General features: G+C 48.8%; 1 protein-coding gene across 1 annotated transcript in view; it reads right to left on the minus strand.

The window, feature by feature from the left end:
- The window catches only part of LOC147706943 (uncharacterized), a 355,595-nt gene extending 328,772 nt beyond the window's left edge, over positions 1–26,823 (minus strand). Inside the window, exon 1 of the mRNA XM_086925597.1 lies at positions 26,712–26,823. Within this exon, the coding sequence (XP_086781723.1) occupies positions 26,712–26,823 (112 nt within the window). The remainder of the gene's footprint in view (positions 1–26,711) is intronic.
- Positions 26,824–27,654: the final 831 nt, after the last annotated feature.

The raw sequence follows: 27,654 nt of genomic DNA on the forward strand, positions 1-27,654 counted from the left end.
TACAATGTGTTCTACAAGTCAATGCTCCTTTTGAATAATGCACAAAAACGCCTAGTTTTGGACCTGGGCAGTTAATGGACAAAAGTAGGCTACATTTTAAGACTACATCCTCCATTGACATTAGTGCGACTTGCATTAGATTTTAGGCCAGAATCACATTTTTTTTCATAGGTAAGTGTCTTACATCCCACCCATTCAATAGTGATTCACACCTAGAGCAGATGCAACAGCTTACATTGTTAGTTTAAACAATACCCGTAAATATTACAGACCACACAAAAAGCACTGTATAAGTGATCATATTTGATAGACAAATGGCAACAGAGTTGTATTCCATGAAAGCTCTAATAAGTGTTCATGCTGGCCAGTATAAATTTAACAAGTTAGATACCTGAATGTCATAGGACATGCAATATATATATATATATATATGTACTACTGAATGCCTTTTGTGAGACAATAAATGTCAAGAACTGAATGAACTACTTAACTTTTCTTATCCGCTGTGGATAAGAGCTGCTACATCACATGAATGCATTGGTAACAGACTGACACCCCTGCTAAATGTTTTCCTGAATAGACTGACACCCTCAGTTGTTGTATCAATCTCCAGATCTAAAATCACTAAGGGGGTGGCCAAGATGGCGGTGTGAGCGGACATGCCCTGCCGAGCTCCCGCCGCCGGACGCCGCCTTAAGCACCAAAATAGCACCTACCCGACTGAGGACGGCTCCGCGACACATCAAAACGCTGTCGCCGCTGCTGTGGCCACCTTTTCGAGCTGGAGCCGTGACCGGAGGTGACCCGACTTGGAAGGAGAGCCGCCGCGGAGCCAGCGACGGCCGGGGCCTGGCGAGACCTGCGGACCGCGAGCGAGGGTGAAAGTGAGGCCGCAGGGGGAGGAGCCAAGTAACCGCCTGAGATCGCGCACAGCGGGCAGAAGCACAGGGGGCAGGTCCGGCCCGCGCGGCGAAGCGCGAGGCCTCCCGCGATCTGACGCGGAGGCTTCTGCGGACCTGCCACCACCCACGGACGACGGTGGGACCCCTGCTGGTATCCCGCTGACACCCGTCATCAGCTTCAGCGACGGCGCCGGATCCCGGGCGGCGCTCACAGGTGAGGGGCGCGGGAGCGGGCGCCGATCCCTGACCCCAGGCAGACCAATACAGCGGACTGGAGGTAACGGGAGGGGGTGAACCAGCGGCTCCAGGCCCCCCCTCCCCTCCGCGGTACACCCGTTTCCCGCCCCCGGTCGGCCAGGGCTGACGACACGACCCGAGACAGAGGTCCGCCATTTTGGGTGGCCCAGCACTGACGCCACAGTGAAGCGCGACACCGGCCTGCCCCCCGGGCCTACAGCTGCTACCGCCCAGCGACCCACGAGGGGACCGGCCTCACTCTGCCCACCCGCCCCTGCTGTGGGCCCACGCAATAGACTCTGCCTTGGCCTGGGTGCCGGCTGGGGGACACTCTTAAGGGACACAGCGAGCAGGGAGCCCCCCACACTTGCCACAGCTCCTGCCTACGTGGGGAGCCCATGGTGAGGCGCTGCCCCGGGCCCCCATAGAGAGGGGCCTCCTTGTGACGGTGGGCCCTGGCTAAACTCATTGCCGCTACGCCTGGCGTGCCACCCACTCCACTGACCACGTGCTGGGCATCACGGGACTTGGCCACGCTAGGGGCCTGGGACCTCTGGTGCTAGTGGCGGCCGGTTGCCAGACGGGGGAGGGCCGCACTAGCCATGTCCAACGCCAGGACAAGGAAGGACCGCTCCATTGCGGAGCTCTTCACCCCCGGTGCGGTGGGGAAGAAGACAGATGCCGCAACGACCAGTCATCGGGCGGGCTCCGAGAAGAAAAGCCAGGCCTCTCCGTCCCAGGAACAGGTAGGCCCAAAGGGCCCGGTCACACGCTCCTTCCTAGAGTCGCTCTTCTTGGGACTGCGAGAAGACATACAGGCTCTGAAGAAAGAACTCCAAGATGAGATGAAGGAGGTGCGCCGCGACACCGATGCCATTGGCGAGAGGGTGGCGGAGTTGGAGACGAAGAGCGACGCACGGGACACGGAAATTGAGGCGCTGCGACAGGAACTAGCATGCATCCACGACCAGCAAGTGGATCTCCAGACACATGCCGAGGATTTGGAGAATCACTCCAGGCGACATAACATCAGAATCCGGGGAGTGAAGCAAGCCCCTGATACGGAGGACCTCTTTCTGTTTACGCAAGGCCTGTTCAATCACATCCTAGGCCGGCCGAAAGACTCTCCACTGGGTCTAGACAGAGTGCACAGAACGGGCCCACCTAGAGCGTCAACGGCCCACCCGGCTGACATCCTGGTGTGCGTACAGGACTTTCGGACTAAAGAGGAGATCCTCAACAAAGCGCGTCAGATGTCGCCAGAGGCCTATGGCCCGCACTCCCCTGCATTGTACCAGGACCTCACGGCGCTGACTCTGGAGAAGAGACGCATCTTTCGACCTGTCACAGCAGAACTGCGTAAACGCCACATCTCCTACAGCTGGGGGCACCCCTTTAGACTAGTGTTTAAGATGGGCAACACTCTCCACCAGCTGCGTTCCCTCCGGGAGGCATGTGGCCTCCTGAACATTGAAGAGCCGACGGAGACTGAGACCCCGGGGGCTGGGGGCACTGCCGGCGAGGAAGCGCCGGGCGATGGCGGCAGCAGCGGCGGCGACACAGGCCGCGACGTCCCGCCACTAAAGAAATAGAAGACGGTCAGCGGGCGGCTGTGGAGACCGTCGCACAGGGCCTGGTGAACCGCGACAACGACTGACCTCCCGGCCAGAGACACACAGATCTGCGGGGTCACGGCCCGGCCGGGACTGCTCACTCCGGCGGCGGGGGCGAAGCCTCTCGAACCCGCACTTTCCTTCGCTACCTGTTTGGTGGCCGACTCGGACGGAGACGTGCTCTGTCCGCTGACATCGTCGCCACCGCCTACACTCCCAGTGACTACCTTACCACGGATCCAGCGGATGACCACCTGGATCTGGGACTATAACGGATCAGACTTCTTTGTGGTTGGGTTGATTTGGGTGGAGGTTGGGAAGAGGGGGGGGAGTTACATCGGTGTTTGCACACTTTTCAACGTTTGGACAATGGGGCAGGGCGGGTTCCGGGAGGGGGGAGTTAGGCAGGAAGGGGGTATTGGGCAGGAAGGGGTTGCACCAAAGGGGAGGGGGATCCGGGAGGGGGGAGTTCCTCCAGTTGAGGTGGGGATGGGGGGGCAGTTGGGGATGGGGGGGAGTTGGGGGAAGAGGGGTAGGGGCGGGGGGGCTCTCCTTGTCCAGGGGATGCTACCACCACGGACGGAGTCGGTAGGACTCCCAGCGCAGTGTCTTCCACGGTCCGTTGGCTCGCAGCCACCGCCTTCGGGTGGGGATTGGCATCTTCCTTATTACCCCAGACATGACACGACACCTAACAGTGCTCTCGCTTAATGTGCGGGGTCTCAACAGTCCGAACAAGTGCAAGGCGATACTATCCTTTCTCGAGCGTTCCAGGGCGGATATCTGCCTCCTCCAAGAAACACACCTTGTCCGCAGCGACCAGCATAGACTCAAATCGCGCGCCTTTCCCTGGCAGTTCTTCTCCTCATCCCTGAAGAAAGCAGCCGGGGTAGCGATTCTAGTGGCTAAATCATTCGAGGGGAGGGTCCTCCAGAAAGAAGCTGAAATTAAAGGGCGGCTTCTACTTTATAGCTTCCAGATTGCAAGCCATACTTTGCTTGTGGGTTCGGTCTATGGCCCGAATGAGGGGCAGGAAAGATTCCTACATGCGGCGCTAGAGACCGCAACATCTACCACACACACTCACTTATTACTGGGTGGAGACCTCAACATTGTATTTCATAACACGGCAGACCGCTCAGGCCAGAGATCCGGGCAGGTGGGAGCACTCACGGCTGCAGGACACGCACACATAGCAGACTTGGGCCTCATAGATTTATGGCGACACACACACCCCCAGACAACAGCCTACACGTATTACTCGGCGGCGCACAAGACGTATGCGAGGCTGGATTATTTTCTGTGCTCCTCTCAACTGGCGCTACAGGTCAAGGAGGTGGAGATAATGCCAGCCACGCTATCGGATCACTCCCCAGTGGTAGCGACACTTCGTGTAGGAGCCATGCCAGCTCCACAACGACACTGGAGGCTGCGAGATAGCCTCTTGCAGCTGCCCGACACTCAAACGAGACTCACAGCCGCGATTGACCACTTTTTGGAACACAACGCCAATGACGACACCACGAAGGCCACTCAGTGGGCAGCCCTCAAAGCGGTCCTACGCGGGGAACTTATCTCCATAGCCACCGCCAACAACAGAGAAAGGGCTCTAAAACGTGCCGAGCTTACCCAACGGGTGGCGGAACTGGAACAGATGCACCAACGCACAGGGGCGGCAAGGGCATGGCGCCAATTATGCGCCGAGCGGAAAATGTTGGCAGCTTTGGATCAGGACGTGGCAGAATACGCCGCTATGCTCCTCAAGCACGTCTATTACACCGGAGGCGACCGCTGCGGGAAGCTTCTGGCGAGCAGACTACGGGCGCAAACCCAACGACAACAGGTGCGCTCTCTCCTGTCGGCTAGTGGCGGCCAGATCATGGAGGACGCAGCGATTGCAGCAGCCTTCGGCAACTTTTATGCGGCACTATACGACGCGGACCACCTGGACCCAACTGCCGGACCGACCTACTTGCAGGGTGCGGAGCTCCCCGCCCTCACCCAAGCCCAAGCGGACTTTCTGGAGCGGCCCATAGGCCTGGAGGAAGTCATCTCTGCTATTGCCCGCCTCAAAGTGGGGAAATCCCCGGGACCCGACGGCTATACTGCGGCCTTCTACAAGACCTTTTGCCAGCAGCTTGCCCCCCTCGTGCGCGACCTGTTTAACACCTTTGACATGCCTGGTGCCATCCACCCGGACCTGCTGGAGGCGTCTATCTCTGTAATTCCCAAACCGGGCCGTGACCCGGCGGCATGCGGCTCATACAGGCCCATCTCGCTGCTGAATGTAGACTTGAAGCTCTACACTGGCATATTAGCAGGCCGCATTGCACCATACATGCAGCAGCTGATAGACCCTGACCAGGCGGGCTTTATCCCCCAACGGCAGACCAGCGACAACACCAGGTGAGTGTTGCACCTCATTGAGGCCGGGTCGCGCACTAAACCGGGCTGCATGCTCCTCACCATCGATGCGGAGAAAGCATTCGACAGAGTGCATTGGCCCTACCTCGACCAGGTTCTCCGCCACTTCGGATTTGGGGAGAAACTCCGCCATCGCATCTTCAACTGCTACCGCCGGCCCAACGCCACGGGAAGGGTGAACGGCCATACCTCCCCAAGATTCGATATTGGCAGAGGCATGCGCCAGGGCTGCCCTCTCTCGCCGCTCCTATTCGCACTGTACATGGAACCGATGGCTCAGAGGGTGCGGCAGCATGCGCTCATATCTGGCATCAAATTTGGTGCCGACATGCACAAAATCAGCCTATACGCTGACGACGTTTTGCTGTCCCTCACTGACCCGATGCAATCCCTACGTGCTCTCTTTGTGGAGCTTCACACCTTTGCCCTGGCCTCGGGTTTTAAAATCAATGAAGCGAAATCCGAAGCCCTGAACATCTCCCTGAGCCCGGACGTGGTGGCCGAGATTAAGTCCGAATTCAAAATACAATGGTCGGATGCAGCCGTCCCGTACCTGGGCGTCCGCCTGGCTCCTACTGTCCGGGGTACTGCGCGAGTCAACTATGAGGCGCTCACAATCACACTCCGGGAGCAGCTCCGGCGTTGGAAGCCGCTTACATTGTCGTGGCTAGGCAGAATTGCCGCAGTCAAAATGACACTGCTACCGCAGATCTTGTATCTGTTCCAGACGCTCCCCTTAAATCCCCCGGCGGGTTGGCTTCAGCAGACCCAATCGGAGCTGTCGCGATTCATTTGGAACGGCCGGCGACCGAGGTTTAAGCATACCCTCGCCACTCTGCCCCCAGCGAACGGGGGGGTCGGTGTGCCCGACCTCACCCTGTACTTCCAGGCGGCGCAACTGCGCACCTTCGTGGAATGGTTTCAACTGGAGTCCGGCAAGCACTGGCTCTTCCAGGACCAGGCAGTGGCCGGCCGTACCCTTCAAGGCGTGCCTTTCCTGCCACGCCGACACCGGCCCCCTAACCTGTACGCCTCTGAAATCACAAGCACCGCCCTGAGAGTGTGGGATAGAGTGGCCGTGGCCAAGGGACTGACCACCTTTCCCTCGCCTATGACCCCCATTTTCGAGAACCCGGACTTTACGCCAGGCTTAGACGTCAGAGCGTTTACGACATGGCGGACGACGCCCTGTAGAGCGGCGGGACACATGTTCGACCTCAAGGGGATCCTCCCGTTCCAGCAGGTCAAGGCGGACTACGGTGTGGCCGAATCGGAACGCCTACAGTACCTGCAGGTGTGGCATTGGGTGCTCCACCCCTCGATCCAGCCCGGGGCCCAACGGCACCTCACGCCCTACGAAAGGTGGTTGCTGACACGCAACTCGGATAAGAAATTGATTTCGGACCTCTATCAACAACTACTTCTCACTCAGGCACACACATACAACGCGGGTCAGGCCAGGTGGGAAAGGGATCTGGGACGGCAGCTTACAAGGAAAGAGTGGGAGGGGTTGTACCACAGGGCCAGACACTCGGCACACCACACCGGGCTCACCGAGACACTAACTAAAGTAGCCACATACTGGTACCACACCCCTGAGAGATTGCACCACTGGGATGCCCGAGTAAGCGACAGATGCTGGCGGGGGTGCGGGGAACTAGGGACACTGGAACACTTGCTATGGAGCTGCGAGGCGCTTCGCCCCTATTGGAACCCTATCCTGGACCTCATAGACGCACATCTAGATACACAACTGCCGCGCTTCCCAGCATACATTATTCTAGGCCTCCCGAACGCCCTCATGTATCCTCTGAAGTCCTGGAGGGGACGGCTGATCGCACTTGCGCTAGGGGCAGCGGTCCAAAACATTGTGGCCCACTGGAGAGCAGTTCAGGCTCCGCAACAACTGGGGTGGCTCCACCGGCTCTGGGCGATCCTGGGAATGGAGAAATTGTCACTGGCAGCGGCAGGGAGGGGAGCGGACTTTGCGGAGCTCTGGCGACCGTTCCTCGCCCTACTTACCGGGGAATTTCGTGAGGTGAGCTGCCCACGCTACCTGCGTCTGCTGCACCTTGCGGAAACACCTCTCCCAGAACCCAAGACACGCGCCCACAGGCGTACAGGCCCAACGCGCGCAGCACCACTTGACCGTTAATGGAAGACAATAGCCGATTGATTATTCCCGGCTTTGGACAAGGAGAGGGGAGGGTAAGGGTGGGAAGGGTAGGGGGGGTGTTTACAGTTCTTTGTTTCTCTCAGGTTGCACTAGTACTACATAGCTCGCACCGCTGTAGCACCTCTTATGACGCGGCCGGCCCAGTTGGGTTGTAGGCGGCTTGCTGTGTTAACAGACAATGTGCCCGCTGGCCATGTTATGGGTATAAGTGGGGTCGCTGACTTAGGCCTCCCCGGAGTGGTGTCGGCCCCTATAAATATGTCGGAGGTGCATATTGTTTGCCTGTGCTCAATAAAAGATTTAATACATAAAATCACTAAGGGTGAGGGTGCAGGAGCAAAGTTCAAACTCTTTCTATTGGGAGAGTCTCTGGGCAGTTAATGCATTAACAATGAATATATCCTTTGGTGCATACTGCCTTGAGCAGAGAAAGAGAACAACTAATTGAGCACACAACTAGAAATGATCAGTTCTATATGATTCCACTTACAGATTGAATAAAAGTTCAAATATTCAGTCATAGTACGTTTGGACATTTGAAAACCATAAATATAGCTGCAATTAAGTTTGCATTCAGGAGTGCTCAAGTTTCCATCCTTACACATGTAAGGCATCAAATCTTCTTCAGATCTACCTACTTCTCCTCATGTACCATCCATTCCATACATCCTCAAACTGCTACCCTCACCCCTACCACTAACCAGAAGGAATATCATTTAACAGATACAAACATTTTTAAACCTAGCACAGGAGGAGAGTTCTCTTTCGGGACAATGATGCATACAGTGTAGTGTTTTGGGTATTACTGCATGTTTTCACCACAGTTTGACTACTTTCCTTACTGTGTCCTCTTCATATCTGCATGTTCCCAAGGAGTTCTGTAATTCTGCAGCTCCAAGAAGTTGCCAATATAATACTAGAGCTGGTGGCGGTCGACTACTTAACCTTGTCAAACTGTAGGGCTTTCGTTATTGGCAAAGCTCACACTGCACTTGGCGTCTTCACCAACTTCATCCTCCTCCTTCAACTGGGGCCTGGTGTCCCAACTCTTGTCTCCACTGTAGCAAGGTCTGAGCTCACATTACAGCGGTGGAGATTTTAGCAACTTATCTTCCTTCTGAACTCCAAAGATACCGAGCAGGGCTCTAGCAAATCTGTACTTTTCCTTATCAAGAAAAATCCTGTTTACAGCATGTTTATGTATGTGGAGTTCCCAGAAGAATAAAAGGTGATCTGCTTCTCTCATCTCTCACAGTAACCAGCTTTCCTGAGAGATGAAAGAGAACAGTCCTGTTCAAGAGACGGAAAAGCCAGGGTACTCTTTGCATTTTAGGCAGTATTCCTGATACAAATATCACAGCCACTACGAACATGATGACTACAACAATAGGGGAGAGCATTAAAAACAGGTGAAATAAATGTATATTGAATGTGATTTATTGTGCTTGAGAAAATTCACCCAACATAACTAAAGTCAAATTCATAAGTGAAAGGCATCGGTAGGCTCTGCAGAATTGCAAAAAAATACCAATAAAAGTCCAATGAGATAGATGAAGAAGACGTGACAAGCAGGAGAGTGAAAAGCAAAAAGTCATGCCAAAGGCCACGAAAAGTCCCTCAGTCACTGAAAGAGAACTGTTAATCCACACCCTGATTACAGTATTTATGAACTGCAAGACTACTCATGGTTTTGCACATCTACACTTTTTCACTGACTCAGTTAGTACAAGAAATTTGGAAGATTCTAACTTTGAAAACAAGTAATTTCTCCACATAAACAGAAATTAGTTAGATCAGATAAAACCAAAGAAGGAGATCAAGTGCCAAATTGATCACCAAAACATAGATGAAAATGAAACATATGCAAAGATTTTGTTGAAGCTCATTTTAATATAGGTTGGTGAGTTTTAATCTATAGAAAAAAGAACGTGTGAAAAATGATGAACAATTACATGATATGGTAGAGGAAATATTTGAAAAGATTGGGATGATAGGTAAGAGACACACACAGAATACTGAATTGTGAAGCTGGAGTCCAAATTACAGAAAGAAAAAGAGCAGCAACATCTGCATAAAAAGAGCCTCAAATGAGTGAGGAAATGGAAAGACAATAATGACGGAATAATATGAGGATAGTGGGGATTCCTGGGGGCATCAAAGATGCTACAGAAGGGGAATCCTTAAAAAAGTGGATCACCTACTTCCTTAGGGATGAGATACTAGAGTAAGAAACATAGTATACAGAATTAGTGCTACTTTCTATAGCATGTTGGAGTCCGTACACTGCCCTGAAATCTGGTACTCCACCCAGAACTGGTAGAGAGTTTTTCCAAGACTTTCTCACTAAGGAGAACATTCTGTCTCAAGCATGTGAAAAAAGGTGAATTTAGTTTCAGCTGGATACCATTTATCCATATTTCCTGTCTATTCTTGTAGTATGGCCAGTTGATTAAGAGAAATGAGATCATGCTAATTCAAACTGAAGAAAATGGCTATTCTAGCTTACATATTAATCTTGACTAGTTTGAAAACCCCCTGACAGAGATAAACACATATATTTCGTGAACCAGAGAAAGGTAATAATATTCCGATTAAAATGTCAAAAAAAGAAAAACAATCATTGACTAAGTTCTCTTTTAAAGTAAGTCGGATGTAGACATTAATCATAAAAAACTTGGATGACAGTGAGGAAAAGTAAAGCTGCTTCCTGGAATGCGGCTACAGACATTCCCAAACAATGGGACAGGAGTAATTATAGAAGGCTTTGCTAGGTCTTGGCACCCGCTTAAACCTGCTGTACAGGAGGGATGGGTGGATGTTGGGTTTTAGAATAGGAGGGGACAAAATAAAAAAAAACAAGGGCAAGTTTGTTCTTGAGCCAGAAATCTGATAAACTCATATGTATAGCTGCATAGCTATGTCTAGGTGTTTGAGAATTTCTACCCTTGATAGTAAATAGCTAAATGTGTCTACTATGCAATTTAAAATTAAAGAAGAGATCACATATTTGAAACCAAGGTCGCTTATAGAATGGTAGCATTTTTTCACACTTGGGGCCAAATCATCGGATACTACTTCTCAAACGCCTCGGTGAAGGCAACCAAAATAATTTGTTTTATCCCTCTTTCATAGTTGTCTATATTACTATAAGTATCAATGTCCAATAGATTATTATTGGTATATGAATGGGTACACTGGAGTTTCATAGCTGTTGAGTACATGGCTTCAATAAAGAGTTTCAAAAAATATCATAATAGGCAAAGATTTCAATTGTATCACGTCTGCAGTTAGATATCACCTATACCCAATAGCATTATGACATATATACATATATGCATATACTCCCTGCATCATAATAATGGTTGAAATATTCTGCTTTTTCACCATTCTTGTAATACTGGTAACAATGCTTTGTTTCCTTTTAGTAATATCTGCAGCACATGTGTTTTACACAAGAATCCAATTGCTTGAATACATGTTTGAAATGCAAATTTCAGTTGTTCCTATGTCTCCCTTTGGGCATACCTAAGATAATAACGAAAAGGTAGATCTTTTTCCATGATTTCCCTGGGAGGGTATCAGAGTGGTTGTGTTCTAAGGTTTAATCCACCATCTGGTACCCTGTCATGTTTAGGAGTCCATATGGCACACTGTGAACTAGCAGCATGGAATTGGGCTAACCTATTCTGATGATATGAGTTGACTAAGTTTCCATATTTTATCACATATATTGTCCAACCTCAGAGTCTTACTTGATTAGTAGTAACCATATGACACAGGAATTCATTGATATAGCACTTCGTACCCCCGAGGAAGCGCCGAAGCGTATCAATGGAAGGATGCTATTTGTCTTCTCTTATCAAACCAGGAGGAACAAGGAAACATGAGGCTGCAGCTCTCTTGGCAAATCACACAGCCGCGGTCGGTAATGGGTGTACCTGCTAGGCGGTGACGTGGGTAGGGGGAGGGGCAAGGTGGGGGGTTGTAATCTATGGATTACGGAGCTTTACAGGTAAGTAAACATTTAAATATATAAAACAAATTTTGTTGCACGCACTGCATCGCATTTGGGGATGCAGTGCACACAACGAAATTTGTTTTATTTATTTAAATGTTCACTTACCTGTAAAGCTCCGTAATCCATAGATTACTACCCCCCACTCACCCTCTCCCCCTTCCCACGTCACTGCCCTGCAGGTACACCCGTTACCGACCGTGGCTGAAATCAAAGTCAATCAATCAGGGTTGGTAAAGTGCAACTAATCACCAGTGAGAGTCTCAAGGCTCTATGGGGCGGCTCTGTTGACATTTCATAGACATTTCATTCATTCACAGAAGCCCTACAATTAAATCCTTGCACAGGTTTAAGATGGAACACATGGTTAAAGATGGAAGCACATGGTTAAAGATGGAAACACATTTGGACAAGGTGGTAAAATGTAGCAATGGACGTCAAACCAGGCCCAGCCACAGGATTCTGGGTTTGAGAGGGATGTGAAGAAGAATGGGTCGGCCAGAAAGATGTATTTTGAAAAGGGGAAAAATCACCCAAATGTTTTGAGATGTGCAGTTATAGACTAACAACATTAACATGTATACGAAGGGAAAGTTATATTTATTTGGTAATATTGGGCCTGAGGAATAGCATCAGTTGCCATTGTGTACTGTAAGCTGGTGTATTGATGACAGGACAATGGATGAACACCTTTGAGACAAAATACTAACTGCTTTCCGGCGTCTTTTATGTCTGCAAACATAGTATCTCTTGTATGTGAAAGATACAGACACCAGAGAATTAAGAGGCGTTTGGTACGTTGATAGATGACCATGCATTGTAAGTAATGAAATTCTGTCTGACGTACATTACGAGAATACCCGGAGTACTAGGACTGTTTAAAGAAATTCCCCAGTGACAGGAAATATCCTTGCGACATTTGGTAGAGAGTACTCTATCTTGTATATACATTTTCATGTTTGCTTTACCTTGTTGGCATAAGATCAAACATGTTTGGGGGGCGTGGCTTGGAAGCTGATCGCGGAGGAAGCGTGAGCCCGCAGCTCCGCGCTAGTCCCGCCGATTATCCTGAATTGGGGACTGTTGAGGCTCCCAAATTGACCCCTGGTGCAGCGGAGAGGCGGAGATTACTGCCCCGGTGGATCGATGTGGCTGGGTACCTCCCTGGGCGCTTTGGGAGCCCTGCTGCAGCCCCCGGCTTGAAACGGGACCGCGGAACAAAATGGCGGCGCCTGTGGAATAGACGAAACCCTGAAACTTCGTAGAGTCTTTGCCGACCTGCCTGGTGAGCCGAAGTTGAGGCCTGTCTGCTGCAGAGGACGGGGAGATTTGTGGAGATGGCCCCCCGGTGGCCTGGAGTTCGTGGACTGCGGCGCGGTGGTGGCCCGCAGCCTCCGTTTGGGCGGCTCCTGGAGGCGGAGTCGGCCTGTGGCTGACTGGCAGCGCTGCTAGCCTGCGGAACGAGTGGAGACTGGTGCCACCCCTGAAGACCTACCCCTACTGGAAGCGAGGACGACCGATGGCGGCCGGATTGTTGACGGTGGGCTGAGAGAGGGGGCAGTGCGGGAGTGGCGTGGAGAGTTGTGTGTGCCCTTCTCCCACCACCTCCTTTTGGTTCCTTTTCTTTTTGCCCCTGGCGGCGGCCCACCAGACACTGTGGGAGGTGGGGCGGCCCGACCGGGCTGCCAGAGACTTCCCTAGGGACAGGTAAGCGCTGAGACTCACTGGGGTGCAGGCGGTGGAGGATCTGCCTTGCTGCCCCTCTGGAAAGACATTGCTGCGGAGGTTGGCGCGGAGCAGATCCCTGCCCTGCGTGAAGCTCTAACTGAGAGCTTGGTTGCTCTCCCTGAGGTGGGCTGCGGCTGAAGAGCGGTGGGAGATCGTGACCATCCCTGCGTTGCGGGGGGAGGCCCCCTTTCCCCCCTCACGATAGTAGCATACAATAACTGTGGGGGCAGGCTGATGGCAGCTACAAAGTTGATGGACTGAGACTACTGGCGGGACCCAACTGGTTTGAGCGCCTGGTGCCGACCTGTGACGACATGGGGCAGAATCCTTGAAGAGGCCCCTGCGCTGGAGGGCACATTCCCCTTCTCTGTCTTGACGTGACCATTGCCTCATCAATTGGTCGCCCCTCGCTCTACAACATATGGTCTTGGTAGGAGGCACGCTGTGCACGATTGTTCGGTACCGTGCAGGGGCGACGAGGATTGTTGCTAGCAGGGGCCAAGTGGGAAGGAGGGTCTCGGAGGACCGCTGCTGATAGATCTGCCCCAATTGACGGGCCATTTGCTGAGCCTGCAGCTCCTGGACTTCCCAGTGTTGGATTCGACTTGCCACTGTAGCATTACTGGGCCTGGCCCTGCCTGATCTTGGGAATCACTGCCACAGGGATTTTGGTGCGTACCTGCTGCGCTTGGCTACCCCTTGTCCCCCATAGTGGTGAGCGCAATGGACGACTAATTCAGGGCCTGAAGAGGGAACCCGCCTCCTGAATTTAGCTGATCCAGCGGACTCTGAACATGGGGAAACCCCGAGGAAAGCAGGGAGGGACCTCCTTGGACAGTGCAGAACAGGATATAGAGCGGGGATCACGAGACCCGGAAACTATACCCTGCTGGATCACTCCCGCAAACCAAGTGGATCAACGAAGCAGACTCCGTCATAGCACCACACCTCCGAGACGTCATCAACTGCTCCTTCAACTCCGCAACCTTCCCTGAGAGCTGGAAACACGCTGAACTCACCGCCCTTCTGAAAAAACCCACAGCGGACCCCACCAAACTCAAAAATTACCGCCCCATCTCGCTCCTTCCATTCCCGGCAAAAGTAATCGAGAAAGCTGTCAACAGCCAGCTCGCCGCTTTCCTCGAAGCCAACAAATCCCTCGACTCCTCACAATCTGGCTTCCTAGCTAAACACAGCACTGAGACCGCCCTCATCGCAGCAACAGACGACATTCGAACTCTACTGGACAATGGAGACACAGTCGCCCTCATCCTCCTCGACCTCTCTGCAGCCTTCGACACAGTCTGCCACAGCACCCTTTTACAACGCCTCAGTAACATCGGAATACAAGGAAAAGCACTTGAATGGATCACCTCGTTCCTCTCCGGAAGAACCCAGAGAGTCCGCCTTCCACCATTCAAGTCCGAGGCCACTGAAGTCATCTGTGGCGTACCACAAGGATCCTCACTCATCCCCACCCTCTTCAACGTATACATGAGCCCCCTCGCGACCATCGCCCGCCAACACAACCTCAACATCATCTCTTACGCGGATGACACTCAACTAATCCTTTCTCTCACCAATGACCCCAGCACCGCCAAAACTAACCTACACGAAGGAATGAAAGAAGTTGCCGAATGGATGAAACTCAGCCGTCTGAAACTGAACTCAGATAAAACAGAAGTCCTCATATTAGGTACATCCCCCTCTGCATGGGACGACTCTTGGTGGCCGGAAGCCCTTGGAAAAGCACCCATCCCGACAGACCACGCACGGAACCTAGGCGTCATCCTGGACTCTTCACTTTCAATGAACAGACAAGTCAGCGCCGTATCCTCATCCTGCTTCAACATTCTTTGCATGCTCAAAAAAACATTTCGCTGGATCCCCACCGAAACCAGGAAAACAGTCACCCATGCTCTGGTAACGAGCCGACTGAACTACGGAAACACCCTCTACGCAGGTACTACCGCTAAACTCCAGAAGAAACTCCAACGAATCCAAAACGCCTCAGCCAGAATCATATTAGACATCCCGCGCAACGAACACATCTCTGGTCACCTGAAAGACCTCCACTGGCTACCCGTCAATAAGAGAATCACTTTCCGACTGCTAACCCACGCACACAAATCACTCTACGACATCGGACCAGAATGCCTCAACTCACGACTGTCCTTCTACACCCCCTCCCGCCAACTACGTTCTTCCAGCCAAGCCCTCGCCACCGTACCTCGCATCAACAAGACCACCATGGGAGGCAGATCCTTCTCATACCTGACTGCTAAAACATGGAACTCACTCCCTACTTACCTTCGCCTTACCCAGAACCACCTAGCATTCAGAAAGCAACTTAAAACGTGGATATTTGACAAATAATCCTCCTCCCCTTCCTAAGCGCCTTGAGACCCTCTGGGTATGTAGTGCGCTATATAAATTCTTTGACTTGACTTGACTTGATCCTGCAGGCTACAACGGACACTACAATGGCCCTTCAACAAGATATCGTGCAGGTGGCGACGGGTTTGGGGCTCTTGAAAGCTGACCATGCTGAATTATCTGACAGGGTGTGACAGACGGAGCTTACGTTGAAAGGAGTGGGGCCTGCACAGGATAAGTTGGATGGTCAGATGGTGGATATCATGGCCCGACTGCAGACCTTGGAGAAGAGAGCTGACGATGCGGAAGGCCGCAATAGGATGAATATTGTCCAAGTGGTGGGCTTGCCGGAACCGATCGAGGAAACTGATATGGTGACCTATTTAGAGCACTGGTTCCGGGAGGTGGTCGCACCGGAAGGACTGTCGCAGTTCTACACGCTGGAAAGGGCCCATAGGGTGCCGACACGCCCGTCGGATCCTGGACGCCCACCTCGGCCGTTAGTGGCACGTCTCCTTCATTACAGAGACAGAGATCTACTCCTCCACAAGGCCAGGACATCTGGCCCCTACACTGTGGATAATAGCAATGTCATGCTATTTCCGGATTACACGCTTGAGGTGCAGCGGGCCAGGGTCTCCTTTTTGGCGGTCCGGCGGGCGCTACGCGACGAAGGCTTGCAATACTCTCTGATATTCCCGGCTCGGTTGCGGATTGCCCTGGATGGCAAAACACACTTTTGCAACAGTCCTGAGGAAGCCTGGACATGGCTAGAGTAATATAAAGCTGGCAAGGGTGAGGCTGGACTACCATCGCGGCGACCAGTACTGGAAAAAAGACTTTGCAGATCCAGCTGCAACTGGAGACGGCGCTCAGTGCCTGGGGGCCCTTCACTGTCCCAGACGGAGGCAGAGCGATTGGCAGTGTTCCAGACGGTGGCGGTCATTGCTGGAGCAGAGGCATCTTCTCCGGGGCCGGCCACGGGGTCTGAAGGGGAGGCTGATGGGACTGAGACGGAGCTGTTGGAGTCCGGCAGCCAGATTCTTCCTAAGGTGACACCAGGCACGGCGGAAGACATGCTGGATGCTCCATGATGACGAGGAAGTCTCTAAGACTCTGGGACTTCTACTGTGGTTGCTGTTGGTTTGTATTTCCTAAAACTCTGGGTGGTGGGTGGCTGGGGTCCGGGGTGCCTGGGGCTCTGGGGGAGCTGGGGGGGGAATGCCTGGCAACCAGTAGATTGATTAACTATTTTAAGGGGAGCACTGCCACTTTCACCACTGGGGGCTTGGTTGCTGCTAAGGGGTTGGAGCCGGAGATATTCGCTGACTGTTGCTGTTTGCTAGGCTCTAACCCACCCCACCGGATGGTTCACAGTTAGTACGCCTCGACATTTGTGGGGGCGTTTGCTGGGATCAGTTTGGATGGGATTCACTATGTTAGTGCCTGTTCTGGGGAGCGAGGGATGTGCTGGGGGAATTTGGGGTAGTTGGGGTTGTGGGGAGAACTAGTTTGGGGATAGCACTCATCGGCGTGTCTTGGAGAAAACAGCGATTTATTGTGTTTTTTCATACTGACTATGAGTCCATTACCTGATGTAAAATGTATGATTTGGAATGTGCGGGGGTTACATTCGATGCAACGACAACACAAAATCCACTCCTATTTAGTGCGCAGGGGCACGCAGATAGTATTCCTACAGGAGACGCACCTGACTAAAACTAAAGGGTTGGCATTGCAGCGTAGATGGCGTGGGCAGCTTTATTATACTACTTATTCAGCCTTTGCGAGGGGTGCGCTGCTTTGGATCAGGGCTGGGGTTCCTTTCCAGATGACTGACCAGGTGGTAGATCCCGATGGTCGTTATGTGGTGGTTGTGGGACGCCTTCATGGGCAAGATGTGACCCTTTGCAGTATTTACGCCCCTAACGTAGAGCAGGTGACTTTGTTTGCTCGCATGTCTGAAACACAGGCTGTAATGATGGGGGGACATTTTAACTCCATAACTGATGTAGATATGGATAGATCCCACCCCGGTTACCAGATGCCCCAATTCATAAACTATCAAAGACCAGAGCACAATGGCAGGATAGCTGGGGATTTATGGATGTATGGCAGACACGGTACCCTCGGGAGCGTGATTACTCCTACTTCTCGGCCTTGCATGAGTTACATGTTAGACTTGACATAGTTTTGTGTAGTTGGGCCCTGGCTGCTATGGTGGGTAATAGCGAATACCTGTCACGCACCATCTCTGATCACAACCCACTATTGGTGGGTTTCTGTTGGATCCTGGAGCGCCCAGCGGTACCGCCCTGCGGTTGCGCCCGAAGATGTTGAAGGACCCAGTTTTCCACGTGGAGCTGCAAACGGGAATAGAGCATTACTTTACTGATAACGAAGGTACAGCTACGACGACAGCCCTATAATGGGATGTCTTTAAAGTGGTGACCTGGGGCATGTGTATTACTAAATGAGTAGGGGTACGGAGGACACTATTGCAAGAAATTTAATCTGCAGAAAAGACGCTTAGGGAGGCGGAGCGTAAACACCCACTGACCCCCTGCCAGGACATTACATTATCTTAGGTTAGAAGCGCTATCAAGCACATGGCGCGGAACAAAACTCCAGGAATCGATGGCCTGCCAATAGAGTTTTATGCCACATACGTTGATGCTCTTGCCCCTAGATTACTACTGGTTTTTAAAGCGGCCAAGGAACTGGGGATACTACCGACTTCGGCTAGAGAAACTGACATCATCTCTCTACTTAAACCAGGGAAGGACCCCACTGACCCCTCTGCATATCGTTCCCTATCTATGCTCACCACTGACTATTAGATTTTGAGTCGTGTATTAGCCACTTGACTCCTCCCGCACATGGTACAGTTGGTTCATTCAGATCAGGCCGTCTTCATTCCTACCGGCAACACTGCGGGCAGCGTACGCCGATTGGTGCGCATATTAGGTGGGGACCATGCTGGGGATCCAATGGCAGAAATCCTCTATGTGGATATTATGAAAGCGTTCGACAGTTTGGAATGGCCCTATTTATTTTCTATTATGAGAGCCTTCGGACTGGGGGAAGGGTATGTCCACTGGACTGAAATATTATACTGAACGTCGTGCACCAGAGTGAAGGTGGGGACGGTCATCTCCTCCCCCTACCCAGTGAGGCGTGGCACGCAGCAGGGGTGTCCGCTATCCCCGCTGCTGTTTGCTCTGGCCATAGAGCCATTGGCTATCAGAGCTAGACGGGGGAGGGATTTTCAAGGTTTACAACTTCGAGGTCGTATACACTTTATCTCGCTATATGCGGATGACCTTTTGTTGTTCCTAAAAGACGCTGGAGATGGTTTGGAGGGAGCCCGGGCACTACTCCGCAGATTCGGAGAGATCTCCGGACTCAAAGTCAACTGGGTGAAGACTTGTGTTTTCCCAATTGATCAGGCGTGCATTTCGCCTGTGACCGTGCGAGACATCACATCGGAACCCCACTGCCTCCGTTATCTAGGGACACATATTTATCATACCCAGGAAGACCTACTAGACGGTAACATTGGCCAGGCAATGCGAAACCTCAAAGCTAGCATGCAGTTCTGGGGAACCTTGCCTTTATCAGTGGCGGGTTGGGTGGTGCTATTAAAGATGGTGGCATTTCCCAGGCTACTTTTTTTTCTAAACGCTGCCGGTTTGGGTCCCTTCTTCCTTATTTTGTCAGCTCCGATCTATGGTAGGTGGTTTTATTTGGGGAAACGGGAGACATAGAGTGACAGTTGATACATTGATAAGCCCGAGGGCGGAGGGAGGTCTGGCGGTCCCTGACTTTGAGCTCTATTATCTAGCCGCACAGTTTCAGGGGCTTACCCAGGCGGTGGCGCTGGAATTCAGATGCCCTGAAAGAGACTATGAACCAGATGTACCCAGGCATGTGCTGGCTTTTATCATACTCCAGCATAAATTGCTTATGAACTCGCTGTCCATTAAGGAACGCACTTTGAGGCTTTGCTGGAAACGTTACCATAATAGAGTCAGATTGCAGCGCCCTTATGCCCCGAAGATACCTTTAGGTGTGTGTACCGCCCTACCGCATGGCGGGGACTGGCTGGCCCTCGCAGAATGGGAGTCTCTTGGACTAGAGGTAGTGGGTGACCTGTACGATGATGGAATTTTACTGCCCTATGGGGAGTTGCAGTAGAGATTCCGGCTCCCGCGACGGCACTTTTCAATTCATACTGCCTTGATAGCTGCCATACAAAAGTACTAGGGCGAGGGCCTGTTGGAACCACCAGTGAGCTCAGCATGCCAATATGTAGTAAAGACAGCGGGCACCTATATAGCTGTTACCTGCTTATACAAACGTATGCTAGGGGAGGGCTCGATGCCGTTGCAGAAATTACGCGGCCAATGGGCAACGGACATTGATAGAGACATACCGGACCTGGCCTGGTCGCAGATAGTCAAAAGAGCGTGGAAGAGCACTAGAAATGCTATATTTCAGTTGATTCCATTTTTCATACTGCATAGGGCTTACCTCACCCAAGCGAAGATCAACCAATACTTCCATTTGGACAAAGCGCTGTGCCCCCGCTGTAGACTTGTGGATGCGGGCCTGTTACATATGTTATGGGACTGTCCACAATTGGGGACATACTGGGCTGACGTAATGGCATTATTGTGCAATATTACGGAACGGCAGATCACTCTGGACATGGGTACCTGTTTATTACATTCGTTCCCTCACACTAGCAAGACTAAAATAACAAGTAAATTCTTGGATTTGGGACTGGTACTGGCTAAAAGGGAAATCACGCTCCACTGGAAAGATGCAGGAGGGCCAAATTTCACTAGATGGAAGGCAGCGCTGCTTACATGGACAGGGAGTTGGAGTGCAATTTGCCTGCAGCAGGCCCAGAGGTCCCGTAATGAGAAGGCACTGGATGCAGCCCAGGTGTGGGAGGCCCTAGTTATTGAATTGAAGGCTGTAGATGAGGACTCTAGATCGGAACTGAGCGAACACCCGAAGGGTGAGACTAAGTGGATGATTGCGCCGCTATGAGAGTTGGAATGGATGAATGCGTCCCCTTTTCCCAAAGTAGTCATGCTCTTCTATAGGGATGTATGTATGGTACCCTGTACAGTTATGTTGCTCCAACTGATTACAGAAATAAGTTACACTGTGATAAGCGACACTCTGGCGGTGGAGGGTGGACTTTGGGAGGGAACGGGAGGGTAGAGTAGTTGATTTCACACTATATAGCTATACAGCACATGTATACTTACGTTGCAGACGGATTTCTTGCTATTATGCAAGAGGTGTTGAGGCTATGTAGGTGCTGATTAATGGTTGATTAATATTTATCCTGGCCTTTAAATTGACTGTATTGTTACATGCCGTATGCTTTTATCATTATTTGCGATGATACTGAAGAGCCTGTCTGAATGTAATTAACTACTGAGCTTGTTGTTTGTGGTTGAAAATCAATAAACAGATGTAAAAAAAATTAAAAAAATAAGATCAAACATGTTTAATGAACTCATACTGAACCTTACGTTGGCAGTATATGATAAGGACCCTGATAGTTTTGATATAGGAACAAATGTAGGAAATGGACTAACTGTTGATATTCCACCCATGACATTAAGCTAACACCACAAGGCACATACAATGAATACTATTTTGGAATGCCGCAAGTTTGCATAAAAAAGTCCTAACCCCGGAATGGTTAGACATTGTATGGAAATGCAATATCCTTTGTCTGCAAGAAATCTGGGCAGAGGGCACTATACCCACTAGCGGGTATAAGACCTTCCAGAGATTACAGCACCCCTCTGGGGTGCTATAATCTTATCCGTTTAGACATTGTACTGCTTCCATATTATTGTTTCTTGATTGTTATTACTCTGTATACTCTTATATGATTGATACCCTATTCTTGCAACTCACTGTCCACGGAATCTCATATTGATGTAAGAGTCTTGTTTATCCTACCTACTGTTTCTGTAAAGCGTTCTGATATCTGCAAAGATCATGTTTGCGCTATATAAAACTTTAAAAATAAATAAATAAATAAATAAATACTCCAGCTGTAACTTCTGCATATGGGAGATCTAAAGGACGACTATGTATATGTGTCAAACTATATGAATGTAAACAGGATAATTCTGAGCAGTTCTGAAATGTACTACCAAATCACCATCATTGAAATTGACAAGTCTCATTGTGTGGTTGTAATTACTACTACAATAATGTTCTGAAGGTTCTTAGAAAACTGAGCAATGATCTTAACCAGGTACTTAATGAAAATGAAAAAGATATCTTTGTTCTCAGGGGTGGGGATTTTAATAGTGGATTGTGTTCGCTTTATGGGGGGAAAAAATTGTGTAATATCATTTGACTGGGACACAAGTTATACCCATTACTCGCACTCGAACTACAGGGATTGTTTGACTGAGATTTTGTTTTCGTTTGACTTAGGTTTTGCCAATAATTGATGTATCCCTAGGGTTCCTTTCAACAATACATTCAACGGGAGAGGTGCAAATTCAACCACTGACTATATAATTGTAGCCAATAGACCCTCAAGTGGAGAAGTGTGGCTCAACGGTTAGAGCGGCAGACCCTGATGCAGAGGTCTTGCCCGGGACCATGGTTCAATTCCCTGCCTCAGCGGGTCTTGGGCTCAAAATTCCACGGACCTGATAATTCTTGCCTCAGTGCCTATTCCAATCATGGAGTCCCACTCTGCAACTCTGGGCAATAGCTTGCTTAATCTCCACAACGGCCCCCACAATGCTAAGGATCCCTGGACTCCACCTTGGGGGTGCCCAGGAGTGGATGCCTCACAGGGAAAGTCAGGATGGGTTCCACAGCGGTATTCGTACAAGCGCCTTGAGACCCTTGCGGGTGAGTAGTGCGCTATACAAGTAACAATTTACATTTACATTTACTCAATAGGAATTAAAGGTTTCAAAACACACAAGAACGCTTTAAGCGAACATTTCCCTCTGAGTGTAATTTTTCAACTGTTAAGCAAGGCAATAAAAAACAAGGGTTTAGAACAGCTCATTGTTCAGGATATTGCTCCGAATGAAACCAATGGCTATGCCCTTTGTTGGTCCAAAGTGGCCACCAAGGATTTCAGAAAAAATATAGTAGATAAATATAATACAGCCTTTTTGTCTTGCTTAGAGGAGTCGACTACCCACACTGAAATTTTAGAATCTTTCCAACAGATATCTAAAGAAATCAAGAAAGCTTTAATGCTGGAGAAGAAAAAAGAAAGCAAGAAAAACCATGGGTGGTTTAGTAACAGGTGCACAAAAGCCCATAAAAAACTTAAGTATGTTCTACATAAGCCACTAAGAAACAGACAAGAAATAAAAGTGTGTAGATTGGAGAACAAACAGGCTCTGGAAGAAAGGATGCAGGATATTAGAAAGGAAGCCTGGAGAGCACTGCATGAAGCGACCTTGGCCAGAGACAACTCAGCCTTTTGGCAGGCAGTAAACTCTCCTTTCTTGATATCCCATGATATTCCTACCATAGAGATCGCTATAAGCGAGGACAAATGGGTGAAACACTATTCAAACATGTTTAAACCCTCTCTAGTCACGACAGACATTGGCGACACACAGTTGTCACAAAGGATTATTCCCCCAAGGAGTTTTCCCATAGACCGTTATGTTACCTTAGATGAGGACATTCAAGTAATCAAAGCCAGCAAGGAAGCAAGGTGCCTGGCCCTGATGGTGTGCCTGCAGACCTTTTTAAAGCCAATCTAGCTTTATGGGGCCCACTTTTGACACATGTCATTGCAGCCTGGTGAACTACAGGTTTTATTCTTACTTGGTCAAAATCCCTATTGGTTCCGAGTTTTAAAAAAGGTTTTTGCCATAACCCTGCATGTTACCGGCCAATCTAATTGCTCGATTTACTGGCCAAGGTGGTGGGGCGCATTGTACTTAACAGGTTCCAAGAGTGGGCTGAAGAAAACTATGTTTTATCCGAGTTACAGTTTGGTTTCGCCCAGGGCTAGGCACAGTGGAGCAAGGATCAAATCTTACTATATTAACCAGAAAATATACACTGGCCAAGCAGGGTAGATTATGCTTGGCGATTGAAGATTTAACCTCAGCCTATGACTGTGTCGAACACAATAAGCTCTGGGTCATTTTAGTCACTTTTTGTGTGGTAGCACCGCTCTTACATTATTTGAGGCCGCTTTATTCTGGTCTGAAAGCGAGGGTGAAGGGCGAATGTAACACAAGACAGGGCTGTGTCCTGGTACTCTTCTTATTCACACTCTATATAAATGGCTTGGGACAGGAACTGGCGGAACAGTGCCATAACCTACCACAAACTGATAAACACCCTATACCTGCCCTCCTCTACGCTGATGGTGCCGTGCTGATGGCACGTACGCAGCTGGGGCTCCAATGAGTACAGACAAGTTTCACCCAGGACATGGAAAACCTGGGACTCTGAATTAACATAGCGAGAACATTTATAATGAAACGTCGTTGAGGTAGCTCAAACTGTAGGGATATACGCACAGATAACAAAAAGATAGAAGGTACAAGGAAATGTCCCTACTTAGGCATTCTTTTCGATGAAAAGCGGTCCTGGTCCCAGGCAGTTAAAGCCAGAAAGCTTTTATTTTTGAAAGCTACAGCTGCCTTAACCAATTTTTCAAGAAAGCTGGGTAAAAGAGCACCTCTCGAGCTGCTAAACTTATATTAGGCAAAATGTGTGAAAAGAGCTACATATGTAGCAGTTGTGTGGGACTACAGTGACCCTCAGCCTTTACAATTGGTGGAGAATGCCTTCTTATGATTTCTCTTGGCTGTTCCAGGCGGTTGTTCTAAGTACATATGCCATGCAAAGTTAGGGTTACCTTACATACTGGACTTAATAAAAATCCAACCAGTTCTTCTGTGGCACAGGATTTGGACCTCGGAGGAAACCACCCTCAATAGGGATAAAAGACTTTGTTAAATTACACAAGGCCCTAAATATCCCGTGGCTGAAATATGTAAGGGATTTAATGAATGCCCTGGGACATCCGGAATATTATGATGACCCAAAATCCATAATATCCGTTACAGGAAAAGATTTTAAACACTCTTGGAAACAAGTAGACTATCCGTAGAAATATCAAGGTCAACCGTAAAGTCCAACTAATTGATATTGACAACCTCTGATATGCAGCCTTACCTTAAAAAATCCAAGACATACAGGACAGATTTGTTCTAACTTGGCTTAGGTTGGACATCTTCCACCGATTAATAGGTTTTCCTGCTACCAATGACAGGGCAAAATTACTGTGCAACTACCCATGTGATGAAATGTCCAGGCAATCAACTATCAACATTGTGTTTTTCTGTACATTTTATGCAAAGAAAGATGTTGGTTTTGCCAATTTTATAGCTGTATAGTTTTAGGCAATGCCGCTTGCCATTTTTATTTCTCCAATTTTTAGAAAATTATAACGTTATGACGTCTGTCGCATTCTCTTTAAAGAACGTAATTAGATGTAGGAAATCGATTACATCATGAATTTTCGTATACCTAATCATGAATGCATATCGGGCTGCACTTATAACTAGATGCTGGAGAAGATTGTAAGTTTATATTGATATTTTTATATTTATCTATGTCTACATATGAGATTTCTAGCCATGTAAATATCATTGTCTTATTTGTATCAGCTTTTGTGATTTCCTTTGTAGAAATTGAATAAAGGTTATTTCAATTGAATTGACAGTATATAATTAAGAGCATGCAGATTATGAACTTTGCCAGAGTAGTTTTACATTACCCTGGCAGCTTGAAGTCCATTTGGGCATCTGGCTGCAAGGCATTGTGTTTTATTCTCTGTCACTCAAGCACACCAACTATGAATGACAGCAGGGGAAACAATAGTTGCCTTGAGACAAGCAGTATGAATCCACTTCTCTGCTGTCAAAAATGTGGTCCAGCAATTCCAGCATCAAGGTAGGAAAAGTGTGTGGCTTATCAAATCCAATAGGATGCAGCTGAATTGTGTGCCAGTTTGGTAACTTGAATATACCAAATGCTGTTCATAGTCCCTTTTTTGCTGCTTTTTAAAAAAAGCTTTGAGCATAGACCTGTTCACAAAATTTTAAAGTTTAAATAAAAATATGAAACGCTAATTTTTGCATCTTTGCATACTTCTTCACAAACTGGTAATGCATAGCTGATTGTGTTTTAATGCTTATTTGATCCCTTTCATTTCATTAATTATTATGGCTGATAATCAGTTCGTAGTACAGAAACGTGGTAGCAATTGTAACTTTTCCCTTAATCTCATGAATATAATGCCTCAGTCCCATGTTAGCTGACCAATAACCTTTTGAAGTTCAAAGCAGTTAAAAGGATTCTACTGAATCAACTTTAGACCTGGACCTGCGTTTAGTTGGTCTCTTTTACTTGGTTTTGGCTCCTATTTTTAGTACACTAGAGGAAAAAGACTCTGCCTAGTTCAGAGCAGGGGAAACAATAAACCTTCTAGAGTGCAAGGTGCCACGATTAAAGAGAAACCTAGGGCATCGCAATACTTGGTATTTCAACGACTTAAAAGCCACAAATTTGCCCAAACAATTCAGTTGAGGAGTTCTTTCAAAGAAAAATGATTTAGAGGTTGGAGAGCATGGTTCTCTGCCACAAATAGTCAGTCAGTCAGTCATATTGGCTACAACGGTGGAGCCATGGCTGTGTTAGTTGGCGGTCACCGTGCAGTAATGGCGTCAGACTGTCCCTGTAGGTGCATCAAATCATCCGCCCTATATAGAGCAGACGGACTAATGTACATGTTTGTAACTTTGGACCTCCAGGTGACTTCTTTGAGGCATGGGTCGGCAGAGATCTCTATATGGTGGCGATAGTCTGGCCAGAATGGTAGAGACAAATACCTCTGCTATCCTGACAGACGGCAGGCTGTGAATCATTTTCTAAATGAGGTCCTACCTTTATTTTTGATATGCACACCTTTCTCTCAATTTTTTGTCACAGTATTTTCTTTCTCCTTATTATAACTAGTTTCCGAGAAATGTTGTATAGTCAATGTATACTACAGATACCAATATATATGTACATAATGTGGCAAGTACTTTTGTATGTTTCTCTTCCCTATAGAAATAGACATAACATTTTTCCTTTAACTGCTTGAATTCTAGACACATACAACAGCTGGATTTTGGTTTAAAGTGTATGCTTACGTCTTGGATTTGGTTCTTCCTCTTGCTCTTCTCGTGTATGTTTTCCTTCCTCATTTTGCTCTTCTAGTGTATCGGTAGATATTTGGCCTGAATCCCAGGTGATAGTTGCCATTGGGGAATAAAAAAAGAGAGGATTAAGAGTGAGTGTATCTGCACTAAGGGCTTTAAACTCTATGCAGACCCTACACACACATTGTCATCACTTCACTGGCAGTGGTTTTGGCAGAGTAAGGCCAGAAGGAGCCCATGACCCAGATTTCTATGTCCTTGTCCTCCCTTGTGTCCCAACACCTTCGCTTTGAATGTGAAAGAGGTAACATGGGAAAAAAGAGACACTGAACCTTCACACACCTTATTTGTCAATCAAGCTTTCATTACAAATCAGTGTTTGTTTGAGGCTACATGATTGCTTAAAAAGTTCAAGTCTGACTTTCTATGTTTGTGTGCATAGATGTTTATCTCTATAAATAAAGAGATGAATATATATACAAACATTAATACAAAATCAGTTTTAAACATTTTAAGCATGTGCAATTTTTTTCTCCAAGCCATTGCTCCTTTTGAATCAGGCACAGAGAGCCTAGTTTTGGACCTGGGCAGTCAGTGGACAAAACTAGGACATATTTTAAGACTACATCCTCCATTGACATTAGTGCTTCTTACTTTAGAACGTAGGCCAGAATCAGATTTTTTTCCATAGGTAAGTGTCTTACATCCGCCTAATTAATAGTAATTCAGGCCCAAAGCAGATGCAATTGCTTACATGGTTAGTTAAAAAATCACTGTGCTAGTGATCATGTTTGATAGACAAATCTCAACGGAGATGCATTCCAAGAAAGCTCTAGTAAGGGCCCATGCTGGTCAGTTTATAGTTTAACCTTTAAAAAGTCATTGCGCATACAATATATACATATTACTGAATGCCTTTTGTGAGACATTAAAT

The sequence above is a fragment of the Lissotriton vulgaris genome, chromosome 6 (genome assembly GCF_964263255.1).
Source record: "Lissotriton vulgaris chromosome 6, aLisVul1.2, whole genome shotgun sequence".
Taxonomy (NCBI): Eukaryota; Metazoa; Chordata; class Amphibia; order Caudata; family Salamandridae; genus Lissotriton; species Lissotriton vulgaris.